Source organism: Labrus bergylta, chromosome 7 (assembly GCF_963930695.1).
Source record: "Labrus bergylta chromosome 7, fLabBer1.1, whole genome shotgun sequence".
NCBI lineage: Eukaryota > Metazoa > Chordata > Actinopteri > Labriformes > Labridae > Labrus > Labrus bergylta.
The window spans coordinates 10,606,926-10,626,274 of NC_089201.1; the positions used below are offsets into that span (position 1 = coordinate 10,606,926).

The window sequence follows — 19,349 nt, forward strand, 5'->3', positions numbered from 1 at the left end:
AAAAGTCCAACTTAAAATTTAGCAAAACAGGAATAAAACAAAGGCGAAGCTTCTCGAAAAAAACATACAAGAACACGGAAATCAGACAGGAACCCACACAGGAAGGTAACACGAGGAATCCACAAAGGAACACAGGGTTTGTAGATGTAAGACCACGAAGTAGATGAATGAACTGACACTAAGTGGGAAGGTACTCTGAAACTAAATAGACACTGGGGTAATCAGACACAGGGGAGACTAACTCATTGTCATTTTTTATCTTTAATAATCATTAATTTACATGCATTCAGATTCACCAAGCAGATGGAAATATGCAACATGAAGATTTGCCAAAGGCCACAACATATTACAATATCAGCACAAGTCATTGATAGCAAAATCTGTTTTGTACAACATAGCCGAATGTTCATTATATGAAATCTTTAACAGGTTACTGCATCAGGGTTTACTTGTTTTGAATTATTAAAGCAAATGCTACAGGATTTGTCTGCCTACAGACTAAAATGTGATCATTTGGATAGAGATGTGTAAGTGTATAATCAGTTATCAGATATCATTTTTTCACAGACGCAGACATTTGCATAAGAACACCCTTCATCGTTCCACTCTCCAACTTGACTCCTCTGCATCAGTTCTGCACAATCCTGGTTCCCGCTGTAGCTGTTGGGCTGCCCAGCCTCCCAGTATCTGATGTGCAACATATCAGAGAAAAAAAAATGTGTATCCTTTCTCATGTTAGACATGTTATTCCCAGCCTAAAGGGTGACTGGGAGGATTGATACCTAGTTTCTTTTTTTTGTTATAGTGATGTTAATTAATTAATTAATACGTGATGAACCACATAATTAACCTTTTCATGCATGAATTATAAAATCAAGTAACCAGATTTTTTAATATGATTTCTTTTACTTCTTAGGACATTATTACACTATTTTTAATATTTATAATTCTGAAGAAGTTACAGAAATCTGATTGTTTTTCTTTCAAGAACACATTTTCAGTTTTCACGTCCATTGGGGTGGAGAAATTCAGTTAAATTTAAGTTTTGAAGGATGACCATCTTTGAGTTTTGGAGTTTTTCCTTTTAAAACAGAAAAAAAAAAACATGCTTGATGAGCTCAAACCTGCACAGTTTTTGCCTGGAGGCTGCATGAACAGCACAACAGCATACAATTAATAGGAGAAAAAAACCTGATTAACCAAGATGGCCATCAGGTTAAGTTAGAATTGGAGATTGAAGCATCAAAAGACTTTTTAAAAATATTTTTCTGTTTTGATCCACTTGGAGCCACTGGGGCAACGACTCGAACCAACTCTGGCAGCCATCGCTGTGCATAAACACCTTCAAAGCTACGATTATTAGTGTGCCTTCTATACCCGGCTGACAACAGCAGCCTCTGGCTAGTGGAAAATGCTGGTTGTCCCAAAAGAGATCCTTCGGTACCTTAAGCTAGACCACCTGGGGAGAAGTTCGAGAAGACATCACAAAGTAAGGATGTTTGTTGTGATCGGGTGTTGAAATAGATTGGTCTTGTCTCATTTAGAATCCGAGTCCAAATTTAATCCCAAAATTCATTAATCACATTTTCTCCTTTAATCGTTTGCTGGTTAAGTCATTCAAAATAGTACCACGTCTTATCTCGTTACTAAATCATATATAAATACACCATACTCGTTAAACTGGAATACTAAATATAACATTCCAATGTGTTATGATAATGCATTAGGACGATTCACTTCAGTGTCTTTAGCGGTAGGCGTGGTTGGTAAGAGGAGAAGCAGGGTCAGTACTGATGACACACCTGAGGGGGGTGTGGTGGCTCTGTCTCTGTAACCTTCATTAGCAGCACCTGCGGAGGAGCCGGCGGAAATTGGTTTTGAGTCGAAGAGACGCCACGAGGAAGACTCGAGGACGCAGACACCTGAGAGACTGAATCTGAAGTAACGTTTGTTTTTGTTTCAACACTTCACAGGTTCTTTTTGCACATGAACTAAACTGATATGAAAGAGACGGCTGGCGGAGGAGATTGTACCCAAGTGACTCCGTGGATTGGGCTGTCCGAGTGAGCTGGTCGCGGCATGTACAAGGATCTTTGGAGTGAGCTCAGTACGCTCAGTACGCTTCTCGGAAATTTCAACATGAGCTGCTGGGCTTACCACAACAAGCCAGTGGGCTTAGATCAGTGATCTCACACTGACAATGATGCCGCACTGACAAATTTTTATCGAGGGGGGCTAGAACTAAGCTAATGCTACAGCTAACAGGAGGATGTAGGAGAAGCCGCGTTTCCGCTGACTTTGAATTTTTGCACATAGATGTGCCTAAACATGCACAGGACACTTGGAAAACACACTAAAGAGCATATAAAACCAGAAAAAGCATAATATGGGACCTTTAACTATTACTTTCCCTCTCGGATTGGAACTTTTGCTCAAACTTGTTGACTAAATCAAATCATTGGTTTATTTCATTTTCTTATTATCAATTATTTCAATTGTATTTCTTTCTTTCTTTTGTGATTAATTTTAATTTGAATTTTGATATCCATTTTAACCTTAAATTTTAATTCTGGTCTTGAATTTTTTTTACTTTAATTCTAAATTTTGATCTTGATGAGGAGGATAGTGGAGAGCTCGGAAAGGCTCTTCAGGAGGAAGAAAAAGGATGAGATTCAATCATGGATCATCCCACGGCAACTTCCAAAACAATTTGACAAGTCCGACCGCCTCCTTACAGAGGCCAAAGAAGAAATCAAGACTGACGAGTCAGCCTACACAATCGGCAACCACAGAAAAGGACAACGACCTGGATGTAACCGAAAACACACCTCCTGTGGTGTGATGAATCACTCGCTCAGCAAGAGACCTTCCTGTGTTCATTCACCAACCCTGCTGAGACTACTGAATTATGTCCATTGCTGATCCAAGGAATCAATCTTGACAGAACGTATGTTGAAGAAGTGTCCTTATCCCTGTGGGCTGATCAGATGGCCATTAGCCGAGAATTATTCAACTCTTTGATGGAAGATAACCCTGACATCATGTCCTCTCTGGAGGTCACCAATAGCCTCCTAGTAGACATCTCTGACCCACTCGCTGCACCTGCATTTGTGGTGCCTCAGAGCCTCAGGAGGTTGATGCTAACACATGCCATGACTCCCCAAGCGCAGGACACAGAGGCATCAAGGAAACCCTGAAATCTCTACAGGAAGACGCCTACTGGCCACTCATGCACAATGATGTGTCAGACTACATAAAGGGCTGTTTGGTCTGCTGTCAGTTCCAACCAGAAAACAGCTATGGCAGTTGCTGGGTGAGAAAATCTTCTTCCACTTCAGTTACCGGCCTCCACCGTTCTAACAGGTGGAACAGACCAGTCAAACTGTGGTGAACATACTAAAGAAGAATGTGTCATCCAAACACAAATATTGGGACATCAAACTCCCTCTTGTCTTGATGGCTGTCAGAGCAACACCTCAGGAGTCAACTGGACCCTCTCATTTTGAGCTGATGACAGGAAGGCAGCTAAAGCTGCCCCTGCATTTGCTCTATAAGCCAGGTGAGGCCAACGTCACAACAGCATACACCACGCACCAGTACTTGACAGACCTGAACAAACATGTGCGAGCCACTCATTAGGCCGGCCCCTACGCTATCATAGGGGTGGGCGATATGGCCTAAAAATAAAATCCCAGATTGCTTTCTACAGCACACCAATTTACGATTTTAATAGATTTTTCTCAAACAACCTACAAAACACTGAACAAGACATTTATCATATATGATTAGTTTTAATTTCAACAATACTTTACCAAAAAATTTTTTTATATAAAATGTGCATCTTAAATAAATAAATAAAATTAAATAAATTATTAGCATGGCATGCTCAATAGAATATGAATTAATCAAACATTAGGTGCTTGTAAATAATGTCTTTCAATGTGTTTTTAGCCCCCCCTCTACACACACACACACACACACACTAAGGGCAAAGTTGCACAAAGTTGCACGATTGTGCCACACAAAACCCCCATGGGACTGGTCGGGGACTCCAATGTCCCAGTTAGGTCATAAATCCAGGAAGTGTTAGAGAAAGTAGAGTTAGACTTAACCTATTAGATTAGTTCAGTGAAACACTCATTTTTTTTTCTTATTTTCTCTATTCATCTCTCCTTTCTCTTCTGGCATATTGTTTCAAATTGCAGACTGCCAGGACTCTGCCCACCAACCAGACGTTAACATAGTTTGGTTACCCACCATAGTAACATGTTTCAAAAGATGATCACCTACAAGTGTCTTCTAGAATAACAGGATTGGCTAAATATTCCTGAACCACATGGCATTAGTGAGTTACATCGGCCATTGATTTTGAAGACATTTTTGGTACACTAGCCAGTGTTTATGAAGGTAGATATGTTGCAAAATGTGAGAGCTTGTAGAATGTGATGTGGGAGCTTGTAGAATGTGATGTGAGAGCTTGTAGAATGTGATGTGAGAGCTTGTAGAATGTGATGTGAGAGCTTGTAGAATGTGATGTGAGAGCTTGTAGAATGTGATGTGAGAGCTTGTAGAATGTGATGTGAGAGCTTGTAGAATGTGATGTGAGAGCTTGTAGAATGTGATGTGAGAACTTTAAGGAAAAAAGTGAACTTCTATGTAGAAATCATAATTTACTCAGATTTTTATTACTGGTGCCTATTATCCTTTACAACCACAACTCTGTGGTTATAACTTCTCGAATCTGCCGCTACAACTGCACAAACTACTTTTCTCGCGTGAATCTGCGCTGCTTGAGTTTTGCAACACATTGTGCGAGACGTCTGTAGCAAAACAAATTTGGACTTGTAGAAATGCCCCCCTCCCCTCCCCGCTCTCCCGTGTGTGTGTGGGGAGGGGGGATTGACCAATCAGAAGGGAGGAATTGCAGGTACCGGGGTGAAGATAGTTTCATATTTGACATTCGCCTGTTTTCGCGTCGATTACCTTCAATAGCTCCGAGTCAAAGCCTCGATTTCTCACAGTTTGGGGATATGTTGGAGAGCAGATTAAGGCAGACGTTTCACAGTTTTGATAAACTTCAAATAACCAAATTGACGATGCAACAGACGATGCAACAAAGAACTGAATGTCTGTCGGACGCGCCGGTGACTATAGGCGGAGTTAGGGACCGTCGTAAAAGTGCAATACGGCTCATTTCAATATTCAATAACTTCTTTGTTTTTCAACATAGACATCTCAATCCACTGCTATTATAGAAGGTGACAGCCCTTAACATTTCAGATTAATGAATACAAAATAAAAATAAAAATAACTCTGCAAATCATCATTATCAATGACATATTGCCTTAAATAAGCACATTTCAAGGTTATAATCTCAATAGATTTCTAATTTATGATTTTATTGACATCAAATCACCTCTCATGTGTCCTGGACAACCTGTCAAAACTTTCACAGCTCATAGTTAGTATAGGAGGCCTTTAAAAAAAGCCTTAATACCATTATCAAGGGCCTGTCGCTTTAAACATGCAATTTTCAAGGTTTCAAAGTTTAAATGACAAACGGGCTCACACATGCCTTTGATCTTAATTAAAGTAATTGTGAGTAATTTTCAGTTAATTTCAGGATTGCATTAAAAGTAATAATAACTTCATATTTATACCAAGATGGCATAGATGAGTCATGATTTATTTGGAGAAAACAGGAATTTAATGGAATGATGATGATGAGGGTAATGGAATGATCCCTGTTTCTTAAGCATGTGTTCGGCTGTGAGATTGGCGGTGGTAGGAGGCTCTTACGACATAACTAATGACACTATGTCTTTGTAAATGAGCTACCCCTCAAATATCTTGAGTATGAATAGTGTGAATGGATGAATTTAGAGACCTCAGGTCATTGTTGAGCTTTTTACACCCCTCACATTTTAATACATGGTCACTTAAGATACAAATGGATCTGAGGTCTCTGCAGGTACGTAGTCTATCACCTCCTGATTGAGTATACCAGGTTTTTGAGTTGACTGGGAATTACTTTGTGGTGACCTTTCGATACATTTTTTCCAACTGCATTATTGAAGAAGCAACATTTATTTCAATTCTGTAGGATTTGAACTATTATTTGCTGTTTACATGGGATATAGGTATAAAAAGGATATTAATGGATATAAACGGTAAATGGAGTTTAAAAACTAAATAAAATTATGAACAATTAAGAAACCTCTGATTTTTTACTGCTGTTAAATGTTCTAGTCCAAACAGATTGAAGTTCCTACAGAAACAAACTTACGTAGTGGTGACGGGGGTCCCATCCACCCACTGCCAGGTCCCCTCTTTAAAGCTGTCAGTCAGACCAATCCAGGCCTCTACGCCTGATCCCAGCAACCCATTGACAAATAACTGTTAATAGAACACACACAAGAATGATCAACACTCAAATGTACATCCATCTATACCGCTTTTCAGGAGCAGATTCCAGCTGTCATCGGGCTAAAGGCGGAGTTACACTGAACTGGTTGCCAGCCAATCACAGGGCTGACAGACAACCAGCCACACTCACATTCACAACTACAAGCAATTTAGAGTCACCAATTAACCTAACGAGCATGCCTTTGGACTGTGGGAGGAACAGGGGAATGGAACCAGGAACCTCCTCACTCTAAAGCAACAGTGCTAAACACTTCACCACCATGCAGCCCACACTTAAATGTACAACAGTGTGAGCTGTCCTTAAAAAAAGGGTTCTAACACTGCAATGTTAAAGTCCATGAATCGAAAGAGATAGCTGATATACTTCTTAGAATAGTAAATCATTTTTCCACTTGTTATTTTTTTAAAGTAATGCAGTTTATGGCACAAAAACTCCTTATATTGATCATTATGTTTCACCTGATTGTGTTCTAACAAACTCAATTATTTCCTATTAGCATGTTTACTTCTTACCGCTAAACTGTATCTTTTCCATTCATTCTCAAATACAACGCACCTTTCTTTCTTTCTCACCTGTTCACTCCTGCTGTTTATGATGGCCAGATCAGCTCCGAGGTTGATGCAGTAGTCTCTGCTTGAAGCCCAGCTTCTCTTTTCAACTGTTACATAGTAACAGTTTCCACCAAACTTTGTCCAGCCTGTCTGACAAGACCCGTCTATGAATTACAAACACAGAGAGGTTCAGAATCTTACAGAAGGTGAATACTAAACTACTTTCAAGTAAATGAATTTAACTTTTATGAGTAACATCTTACATAGTTCGTTGATCTTCTTCTCTAACTGATCTTTAATTGTTGATAAACTGCTGTAATTGGTCTGTAGCTGCTCTTTCTCCCTCTGCAGAGTATTGTAACGGCCTTGCAATGCTTCTTTGTCTGTGGACAGTGATTGGTATCTGTTCTGAAGTAGGTTTTTAGTCTGGCTCAGATTTGTGTAGCTTGTTTGCAACTGGTCCTTGTCACTCTTCAGTGAATTGTAACTCCTCTGCAGCTCATCCCTGTTTATTCTCATCATGTTAAACGATGTCTGCAAGTCGTTCTTTTCTCTTTGCAGGTTGTCACGATTGTTCTGCATGTCATTGTAGTTTGTTTGTAGCTGATTCTTCTCTTGTGTTAGGGTGTTCAAACTTTGCTGCAGCCGGTCTTTCTCTTTCGTCAGGTCGCCTTGAACTTTTCCCATGCTCTTCTGTAGCTGATCATTAACAGTTGCAAGATTGCCATAATTGGTCTGTAGCTGCTCTTTCTCCCTCTGCAAAGTATTGTAACGGCCTTGCAATGCTTCTTTGTCTGTGGACAGTGATTGGTATCTGTTCTGAAGTAGGTTTTTAGTCTGGCTCAGATTTGTGTAGCTTGTTTGCAACTGGTCCTTGTCACTCTTCAGTGAATTGTAACTCCTCTGCAGCTTATCCCTGTTTATTCTCATCATGTTAAACGATGTCTGCAAGTCGTTCTTTTCTCTTTGCAGGTTGTCACGATTGTTCTGCATGTCATTGTAGTTTGTTTGTAGCTGATTCTTCTCTTGTGTTAGGGTGTTCAAACTTTGCTGCAGCCGGTCTTTCTCTTTCGTCAGGTCGCCTTGAACTTTTCCCATGCTCTTCTGTAGCTGATCATTAACAGTTGCAAGATTGCCATAATTGGTCTGTAGCTGCTCTTTCTCCCTCTGCAAAGTATTGTAACGGCCTTGCAATGCTTCTTTGTCTGTGGACTGTGATTGGTATCTGTTCTGAAGTAGGTTTTTACTCCGGGTCAAGTTTGTGTAGCTTGTTTGCAACTGGTCCTTGTCATTCTTCAGTGAATTGTAACTCCTCTGCAACTCATCCTTTCCTCTCCGAAGTTCATCATAGTTCTTCTGCATGTCATCATAGATTGTCTGCAACTGGTCTTTTTCTTTTGTCAAGTTACTCAATGTGGCCTCGAATTGTTTTCTCTCTGCAGCTGAAGCATTAGAGGTGCCCTGAAGCTGATCTGCTCCAGTGCTGTAACCAGCCTGCATCAGGGCTGCTGACATGTTATGGTTGAATATGTGACCTGTGAAATGAAAATAAAAAATCTCACATTTTGAAGATTATTGGCATTGTTTTGAAAAATGCCTTTTACCTCTCGTATGCATGTTTTTTTAAGTTGACCTATTATGCGAATCCCCATTTAAAACACCATAGTGTTACAATTCTGGATGCCCACACTAAACGTGGGCATAGTTTGAGATCATGAGGTAAACATATGTTTGAGTTATCCCAGGATGAGCCTGCAGAGTGCGTTAAACAACTTGTTCTGCAAATCATGCAAAAGTTTTTGTATATAAAACCAAGAAATTAATAAATAATTTAATTTAAAAAAATGTCATAAAAATAATAACTATATACAATGATTAAATACACAATAATTCCCATATAAAAAATAATTAAATTAAAACAAAAAAATACCCCCTGGACCAGGGAATATGTGAGACAGGCATCTCCCTGGTCCAGGGAATTACAAATTGTGTTCACCCAAAAGTTAAACATTTTTGAAAATTCATAAATAATGTCATTAAAAACAAGTTCATTAAAACACTGAAAAACTATATATAATGATTAATAAAACATGAATAACAACAATTTCATTGAAATAGACCCGAGATTGTACTTCGGAAGTGTGATCCAGGGTAGGGATGGGATAGGGCTAGATCACTATTGTGGGTGGGATCTTAACTAGGGCTAGGGTTGTACCAGGGTTAGGGTTAAGGGATGAAAACCACCAATTCTTGCCTGATTGTTGAATAACACTGCTGTCTATCCCCCCCATTTGTGGCTACGAGCTTTCCAACGGCACCACTTACGAGTCTGTAAGACACTGGGAAGTACTTCAAAAAGCTATTGAAACTTTTGACAGGAGTGCAGCATCACCGCAGCACTGGTGTCTAGCCCCCCCATTTGTGGCTACGGGCTTTCGCCGACACATCGACACAAACACTTGGTGTTTATGGGTTACCTTAAAATCCAGACGCAATTTTAATACTTATTTTTTCATCTTAAAAGTTGGCTGCGTCTTATACACCGGTGCGACCAATATACCAGTATAAAATATTGAAACACGCGCCGTCATTACAGCGGGTGCAGCAGCCACTAACTGCAACCTGACGTGATTAAAACCCATCCCCATTCATTGTGTATTGAAAGCTGAGTGCACGCTGTGCTGGGAAAGACGGCGACACAGACCAGGCTGCAAACATAAAGTCTTGGGCTGGCTGCGCGACTTTTATCACACATTTTCTTCCTCACGAGGTCATAATCATGCATGTACAGAAAACAGTGGTATATGTTTTCCGTAAATAAACCTCTTTTGATTTAAAGAGTCCTATATTAAAGTTAAACAGTGACGAGAGGAGTGAGTCAGGCAGCGCGACTCGCAAGCTAGGAGTCTGTGCCACTGCCTCATAACTTTCCCTGCAGGCTGAGAGCTCAACTATCGTATCGCTGAACACAATATAAATCGAAACGCAGGAAGACAGTTTAAACTTTTTTTTTTCTCTCAGAGACCTTCAAAACAGGGTGCGTCTTATATACTGGTGCGACTTATATTCCGGATTCTATGGTACTTTTAATGACCGCTGTCCTTTTCTATCGGAAAGTTATCCTTAAATGACTTATTTCCCTGATTTCCGACTCAATCCACTATCCTATCCCTACAATAAAGGCACAAAAAGCCCAAAAATAAATCTTTGAAAAAATAAAAATGTTTTTTATTTTTTTTACTTGACCTTTCAAGGGGGGCGGGGGGGAGGGGGGCCGGGCCGCACCCCTAATATAACAGTAGGGGAAACACTGTACAAGGAGGAGAAACAGACACGAAGGGGCAAACAGGACGTCGGTTTAGTGACCGGTCGTCAGGTTAGGGCTAGGGTTAGGGTATCCCTAAAGGGATGATCGCTACCTATCAGACCGGTCTAATTTAGAGGTTTTCCTTGAATAACTTTTGATAGAAAGGTCGTAGCATGCTGATTGGCACTATATTGGTCATAGCCTTTCCAACGGTACCACTCACGTGACTCTATGACGTCGGGAAGTGCTGGAATTTAATTAGTCGAAATTAGTTTTTGATATAGCACGAGAACCGAAGGTCATAGAGACTCAGGGACAACAGTCTTCACAGGCCTAGACTGCGCTGGGCTAGGAAGGGGAAAAGGGGGAGAGATGGGATAAGATGCAGGAAGAGGGATAGGGAGCAAGGTGGTGGGGGAAGGCAAGCTGTCCGTTGATATACTTTTTGACTTGTTTATTACTGTTGTTGTTGTGCTTCTTGTGTGGCCCTTGTGTGTGTAATTGCCTAGGGTGAACACACGAGGGTGCCAGTGAGCCAAAGCTCACCTTTGCGAAAGACTGATTTGCTGTTGTTTGTTTGTTTGTTTTTAAATTAAAGCATGGTCTGGGTGGACCGTGGAATCGAATTTCACTCTGGGATAGATAGAGTTGTCCAATTAAGTTAGTTTAAAGTCCACAAGTGCTTTGGAGGGAGCTGTTGAAAAATGTCTGCAGGAAGGCCTCATTCGCGAAGGCCAAATCTGCAAAGTAGAAATATTTTTAATTCCAATTCACCTTGCTGTAATGACTTGAAAATGCACACAGGGGGGTTTCGAGGGATGCCCGTGCTGTGGGATTATTTCAGAAATATCTGCAAATGGGAGAAAAAGGGAGAAATGACAGCGCAGCCATGCTTCATCTACATTTATTTGAATGGTAGAGGAGCTAGGGTTTTTATTCACCCAGAATGTGATTATGCACATTACATAGAAGGCTCAGTAGCAATTCCAGCCTTCTATCTGTGTTAGGGGCCGAGTTATAGCCGAAGGAGGAAAAATAGACAATTTGAAAATCCGCCAAAAAGGTTTTTTGCCAATAACTCTTGATAGGAAGTTTGTAGAGACTTGAAAACAAGCTCCAGCCCAACAAATTTGTGTAAGACCTTTACAACGGTACCACCTGCGAGTCTTGCGTTCCTGAGATATAGCCCCCGCAAGTCCCCCCATAGACATGAGTGCAGGCGCGATGTCAATTTGGAAAAGGACCAAAAAAGTGTTGAAAATTCAGATACACGGTATTTAAGGGATCGCCGACAATTCGGCCAAGTGGAATTTTTAATAAAATGCTTGCAAACCTGACATGTGACTATTTTGCAATTGTTTAATAACTGCGTTCCTGAGATAAAGGCCCCACAAGTCCCCCCGTGCAGGTGCGATGTCCATTTGGAAAATGCATTAAACATTTGTCATTTTATTACCACTTGACCAAAAGTGTTGAAAATTCAGATACACAGTATTTGAGGGATTGCAGACAATTCGGCCAAGTGGAATTTTTAATAAAATGCTTTCAAAGCTGACATATGACTATTTTGCAATTGTTTAATAACTGTAATGGATTTGATTGGACCGTCTTGCCCCTCCCTCCCATGTGACGTACCTGCTGCTGTATAACAATTTCTGTGACTCACCTTAGATCTCTCTCTCTCCCCCATTTCTCCAGCCAGACAACTTTGTGCGGCCTTAGAGAGACACGATGATTACGACGAAGACGACCCCCGCTCATTTTCCTTCATCATGGTATGAAATACTTTGGCCTTTACCTATTCTATTCATATTAGAATGTGTATTAGTTTACATTTTTTATGTTTTTCAATTGAATCGATGTGTTGAGGGCAAGTTGAAATTTTCAAAGTTTGGAGGGTGTAATTAAGGTGTTTCATTTGACATTCGGATGTTTTTGAGGGTTTTAAATGCCAAGTGTTCCTCTTAATGTCCGCCCTATTGCCATACACTTGCTCTCGTCTTTGTCATAATTTTCCCGCGTCTGGTTTAATTGACATTTAAAGTGCGTACTTTGTTCAACTGTGTGTTACACCTTTATTAACAACATTATTGAAACACGTGAAGACCATTTCTTCTTGAATTGAGAGGCAGGCAGGCAATAAGACCCCATCTAGTGTTAATTATGCGTATTCAAACTCTGCTCGCTATCTACCTCGCCGAGGTCCACGAGCTGGACAAGGCTGTAAGTGTATTGACTTTTCTCCACATTGAGTTATTCATTACTATTAATGAGCAATAAATGTATAGTAATCACAGACACTTTATTTTCTTGTTTGCAGGAGGTGGAGGAGCAAATGAGGGCGAGCGAAAGAGGCACAATATTGAAGCGCCTACGAGTTTTGAGGGCAACAGACCCTCAGCCGCCACTGGTGTCAAGACTAGACTTGGCAGTGGCCACCATCACCTCGTAGGAGGGTATGTAAACCTCACCAGATGCACATTTGTTTTGCAGAAGACGGTGAGGATGATGACGTAGCCCCCCCCTGCTTCCTTCTCTCCCTGCCCTCCGTCAGCGCCACCATCTCCACCCCACTTCCCGCAGCACACCCGGCAAACCCCAGTTCTTTCCCCTCCTCAACTCCACACTCCTCGGGCCTCAGAATCAGAGTGTCACCTTTGCGCCCACGCAGGCCACCCCCCTCAGCTACTGCCAGGGGTGTGTCCTCCTCAAGGCCTCGGTGGACGGCCTCCGGTGGGAGGACCCCACCCCGGCAGAGCCGTCCCCAGCTCCTGCTCCCCCGGCCCCCCCTGCCTTCCCTACTCACTCCCAGCCTGACTTTCCTATGCAAATTACCCCAACAATCACTCCTTTCACCCCCCAAGACCCCTCCCAAACTTTTTTTATTATTTAATATTTTAATCTAATCTTCCTGATGTTCTTTTATTTATACATTTTTCTGTTTTTTTGTAATATTTAATATTTTAACCTTTTTTTCTTGTTTGTTAGTGTTAGTTTAGAGTTTGAGAGTTCTGTTTGTTTAATGATGTTTACAGTGTGTAAGTGAATGAGTGAGTTAAGGTTTTTTTTAAATAAAAGTTTGTTTGTTCAAAATTTCATACATGACTCATGTCCAATGAATTGAAATACTGAATAATATATTTTATTGTGACAATTTTGGAGTGTAGTTGAAATAGCAAGATATATCTTTCATAGTATTATAACGCCAACTTTTAAACACTTGCAACTTTTTCAAATGCCAAGTTCAAAAGGCTGATCTCAATCAAAATGGATGCCAACAGTGTCAGATATGTGAATGCAGGTGGAGAAGATGGTGGGTATCAGGGATCTGTGTGTTGACCCTAACTTTTAGCCAGGAAAGATAGCAAGGTCCAAATTCAAACCCTTTTAGGCTTTTGTTGGTCATAAAGTGTAGAAAATGCTTCATCGTTGACCCAATTTTTTTGTTACATAACACAATTTATTAAAAATCAACTTTAATTAAAACCGAAATATTACTTAATACAGTATTAACAATTTTATAAACTTTTCATCGATTCAGTCTTTTCCTTTAAACATCCTCCTCAACATTTTGAGCAAAATGACCACCACCATAATATTGTGTGATAGGACAGATGGAGATGTTGCTGAGGGTGAGGATTGAGGGTAGGACCGCCGCCATTAGCTTCCGCGGCGGCCGTGCAAATAAGTCATTTGTACGGGAGAGGGTTATGCTAAAGTTGTAGGGGGGGAGGGGAACCTTTCTGGGGCCCAGCCACATGGAGTGCACCAGTCAGGTTAAATAAAACATTGTCCATTCTAATTTTAAGCAATGACAACCATTTTTTAACCAAAAGACTCACCATTTTTAACACAACAAAGATGCACATTTTATTTATTGTTGCCTGTCTCAAAATGTAATCCCAAGTACTATTGGAAAAATAAGACACTAAGAATTAAACTGGCTACATTACAAAAATCAAAATTACTAGGCGGTCTTGAGGCACCAAATCTTTACCACTACTTACTTGCAAACCAGCTTCAATACATTTACAATGGACCCACTCCAATTAATCAGATAACACATGGATAGACATAGAACAAGCAGTCACATTTCAGATTTATCATTTCAGCCAGACCATAAAACGCCATTCCTGTTTCAAAAATTTAACAATCTCAACAACTCTGACAGCCTGGTGGACATTCCACAAAATCACTTATTCCACCATTGCACCCTCTAATCTTCCACCCTTTTGGCACCATCCAGACTTTCTCAGAAATAATAAAACGATCAACTTCCACAAATGAAGAGAAAAAGGCAATACCCATCTCAAACATATCTTCCACAATAATCAGCTGCTCTCAATCCCCCTTTTGGCCCAGCATTGGGAGCAATCAATTTCTAGAATATCTGCAAGTTGAATCATCTGTTCAAATAACACTTAAAACTACTCCAACCAACTTAGACCCTCCTCCATCAACCTTAGCTCCAATTAACATCACCTCCCACAAAAAAGCTTTTGTCAAGAATATACAAAATAATATCCCAGGCTGACAAAACCTTATCAATCCCAACAGAAAAATGGGTTATAGACCTCTCCATTGCTCTCAATGCCAACTTCTGTTTTATGACAAAAAATTCCAATTTACAACTCATACAATACAAAATATTCCACAGATCTCACCTCACTGGAAAACAAAAATGTTTAAAATGGGTTTCTCTTCTCAAATCTGCCCACACAACTGCACAGACAACTACATTCACGCCACATGTTTGTTTTCCCTATTAATTAATATATTTATTTCCCTGTTAAAAGCCATTACATAAATACACAGAATTTATTTTTTTCTTTTTCTTTACTATTTTATTTGTTACTAATGTTATTATAAATGATATAGAACTATTATATTACATTATTTCACCTATTTATTTATCTATATTTATTATTATTATTTTCAATCCCTGTTATCATCCATTCTCTAAAATACTCGGAATTTAAGTCGGCAGCCTTCTCAACATTCACAAACACAATCTAATTTATCCATTGGTCCACTTTCTATGATTTATGTTATAGTTATTTTTGTTATTACTACTAACCTTTTTCTTCTCATTTTTATTTGTATTTATTGTGTTCCTATCATTGTTATTGTTGCCACCATTCTCATTATTACTTAATATCAATCATGTTCTCACAAACCCACAAACAAATAAACAAACCCATTATTTATTCTACCAGCGGCCCCTGCTGAATCATCTACCTCTTTGAGATTAACTCCATTGACTGTAGCAACAAAATTATTATTTTGGGAGACTTTTGAAAAAAATTGGTCAGATAGGTCTTCTAGTGAAGATAAAACAGTTTTATCCCTTATCTGAACCTGACACAATTAATTAATGAGCCCACAAGAGTTACTCCTTCCTCTCTGTCTCGATTGGATTTTAGTTTCACATCCAGATAGAATCTAAAAAGCTGGTGTTTTGTCAGATTGCTTTAGTAACCACTATGTAGTGTATTGTGTGTGGATTATTTAAATATCTAAAGTTCCACCAAAATTGATTAATGTTAGACAGTTTAGGAAAATAGACCCAGAAATGTGTATTCATGATTTAGTTGCTATTAATTGGGATAGATTCCAACTGATACCTGATGTTCAAAATGATTGGGATTTTTTTCTATCTGAATTTACCAAAGTAATCGACAAACACGATCCCTGGAAACGGTCAAAAGTGAAGGGCAGACACTTACCTTGGATCAACTCTTAAATTATATGTCTTTTTAGACAGAGGGATAAAGCATGGGAAAATTTTCACTAGACAAGGAATCACACTGATTGGGAATTGTTCAGGAAATTAAGAAATGTTAGCAAGACTCAAATCTGGAATACCAAGTCTAGTTATTATAAAGAATGTCTAAGAAATAATTTTCAAAGTCCAAAACAATTCTGGAGCAAAATAAAAAAATATTCTCCATACATCAGTCAATTGCAATGCTACTCAGCTAAGAGTTTGCTGATACGCATAGAATTTTGAATGACCCCGCACTTATTGCATGCGCTTTCAATCAGCACTTCTCACTTCACTTGTGAAAGTTCCTTTGACTTTCAAACAACAGCTCCTTTAGAAGTCCAATATGCCATTCTTGATTTGAAAGAGTGCAGTGATTTTGGACTTGATGGAATTGAAACCAAGTTCATCAAAATTGCATCTCATATACTAATTAATCCATTGGTTGATCTGTTTAATCTCTAATTATGTACTCTGGAAAACTTCACGTATTACTCCTCTTCTTAAGGGTGGTGACAAAATATTCATAATCAATTATCCTATTAACTTAACAATAATAATATCATTTCTCATCATCAACTTAGTTTCAGATCTAATTATTCTACAACTACTGCTCTCTTAAAATTCACCAACAATGTTTTCTCAGCATCTGATAATGGTAAACTTGTGCAATATTTATTGATCTCACCAAAGCCTTTGATCTGGTCATCATTATCTTCTCTTGGATAAACTCCATAAGATTGTTCTGTCTCGTCATGCTTTGCGGTGGTTTAACACATATTTTCACAACAGAAAGCAATGTGTGGTTTTCAGAGGGTGTATGTGCTCACCCAACAGATAGGTGTGCATCAGGGCTCAACTTTAGGACCACTTTTCTTTTCTATTTTTATTAGTGATCTTTCTCTCAGTCTTTCTGATTGTTCTATGCAATTTTATGCAGATGATACTACTAAATACACTCTCTTGTGTTGTTTTGTAAGTGTACTGTCCCTTGTCTTGCAATACATCAAAGAAATGAAAAAAATGTAATCCCCTTTCTTAAAATTGTATGAGCCTGAGCCTTTTTTTTGTTTTTGCATTGTTCATTTAATTTATATTTAATGTTAGGCCAGTAATGTCCGACTTTGGAGCTGCACAACAGTCTGTATGTAAGAAAAGAAAGAGGAGGCTAATTTGACCCCAACAACAACTTGACAACAATCTTTTTTTTCAGTCAGCTCCAAATGCTGATTGGAGGTAGCCTCAGAAGGCATATGGTTGCCAGGAGGCTATAGCGCTTATGATCCAACACAAATGTTTTGGTATTATTAAATTATAAACGCAGAGTGCCCAGCCAGATCTTTGGGCTGGCCTAGGCAGCTCTGCAGCGTTCTGCCCCAAAAGGCTTCCAGAGAGCTAGCCAATCACAAGAAAGTGGGGAGGTGGACCTTAAGGAGACGACAATTTAAATAACAGTTTCAGGCAGTCTGAAATGAGGGATTTTACTCTCGCCGGTATAATATTGTTTTTTTTTAGATGCACATCATGCAAAGCTGATCTACAGATTTACATGACTGAAATGTGACATTTGTATAATACTGGATCTTTAAACATGAGCTCTTCTTGGATTATTTAATCTTAAGGACCAGGTGGAAGTTGAAAAATATAAGAATAATATTCAAAGAGACAACACAGAAATAACTTACAGTTGAGAAACTGTCCTACGTTCCCAGCCAACAGGACAGCACATAGTAGTCCAAGACCCATGGAGACACATCTGAAAGGAGGGTTTCTTCTCTGAAAATCAACTGTATCGACAATAAAAAGACAATTTAATAATCCCATAGGGACCGACTTGCCTCTTCATCAAACTCTACCAAGGAAGAAACACTCTAGAAAAACAGTTTGTGAGCATCTACATAAAGTTTCAAAAGTGTTTCAAGTTTATCAACACATTTCTGTCCAAACTCACATGGTTTACACTTCTTAATACTTGTGCTCAATACTCCTGATGTTCTGTCTTGTAGTGTGTTTTCAGGTTGATGTGTTACCTTTTGTCACAAGGCCCTCCATGGTGAGGTTCCTCTTCATATGTATGTTGTCATCAATCTCCATCAGATCCATTGTGCTAACCATCTCATTGTTTTCAAGTTAAGAAGAAAACTTGTTTGTAATCAGTTAGATATAAAATGATGGGTCTAAACACTCATACAAATTCTAGTTTCAAAACCCATTATTCTTCGCTTTCTCATGCATGCCTCAGTTCTAACTTAAAATCGTGGAATAATGTAAGATGGGACATTGACAGTTTGATACTGAATAATTTAAAAAAACTCAGCAGGTAATATAAGAGACCTATAAATAAGTTTAAATTATATCTTGTAAGTTATTTGTTAAGTTCAAACAATTAAGCTTACTTGAGGTAATCAAAGTTTTTAAGAATTAATGAAACCATTTAAAACTGCAAGAAGCACTCAGAATAGGTCTAGGATGAAAATGAATTCAAGTTTTGGTAAAATATTTATTAATGGAATCGGAATAAAGTCACCAAATGTGTACTTACCATGAATCAAAGGAGACAGAAAGGAGTCTGTATCACTTCAACTGCATTCCCGTAAAGATGCTGATTTACAATGAACATCGACGTGAATGATAACGCAGAGTTATATTTATTGTGCAGATAACAGGAAGCTCCTTTTGCCTATGTCATCCAATGTTTGACTGAACATCCAGATGTACTGTATTAACAAGAATCAAGTGGGAGTTCACCAGTTATCACAAAGTGGTTTTTTAGCTCTCAGGCTCCAGTCCTTCATCTTCTGCAGTTTCCGTTCCTTCTTTCCACAGATTCACTTCCCACTGAGGTCAAACAGGGCAGTGACAAAGTTACAGGGGATAAATGTAGATAGGGTGTTAGCCATGTAGCCACTAACCCAGCAGTGTGCAGTTCAATAACACACTGTAGTTCAAGAACATGCATATTAAGGGCATTAGCATTTTAAGACCTTGTTGAAAATCAATGGTTCTCAAGGATCAAACCCTCTTTGGGTAACACTTAAGGTGACAGTATTCACCATTAACTGGCTTATGAGCATGCTAATTGGTAGCATACTGGCTGCTTTTTAGTCATTTGTAAGTACTAATACCTTTGTAGAGGCCATTTTAATCATGATAGCTTTAGTTTCAGAAGTATGGTTTAAGTTTGTTTCAATAAAGTATATTTTTTGTTTTGTAAGAAATAAGTATTAATTTGTGCGAAGTACTTGATTTGACATAGAAACCTTTATGGTGAATAATAGATTTATTTGGGCATATTTTGGC

General features: G+C 39.1%; 1 protein-coding gene across 1 annotated transcript; it reads right to left on the reverse strand.

The window, feature by feature from the left end:
* Positions 1-242: 242 nt before the first annotated feature.
* On the reverse strand, positions 243-18,719 carry LOC109996926 (C-type lectin domain family 4 member M-like). Its single transcript, XM_020651260.3, has 7 exons — positions 18,592-18,719; positions 18,080-18,164; positions 17,735-17,836; positions 7,242-8,513; positions 7,000-7,142; positions 6,287-6,396; positions 243-687 (listed from the first exon to the last, which is right to left on the reverse strand). Exons 1-7 carry the CDS (start codon positions 18,592-18,594, stop codon positions 540-542), a joined length of 1,863 nt encoding a protein of 620 aa, XP_020506916.3. The 5' UTR covers positions 18,595-18,719; the 3' UTR covers positions 243-539.
* Positions 18,720-19,349: the final 630 nt, after the last annotated feature.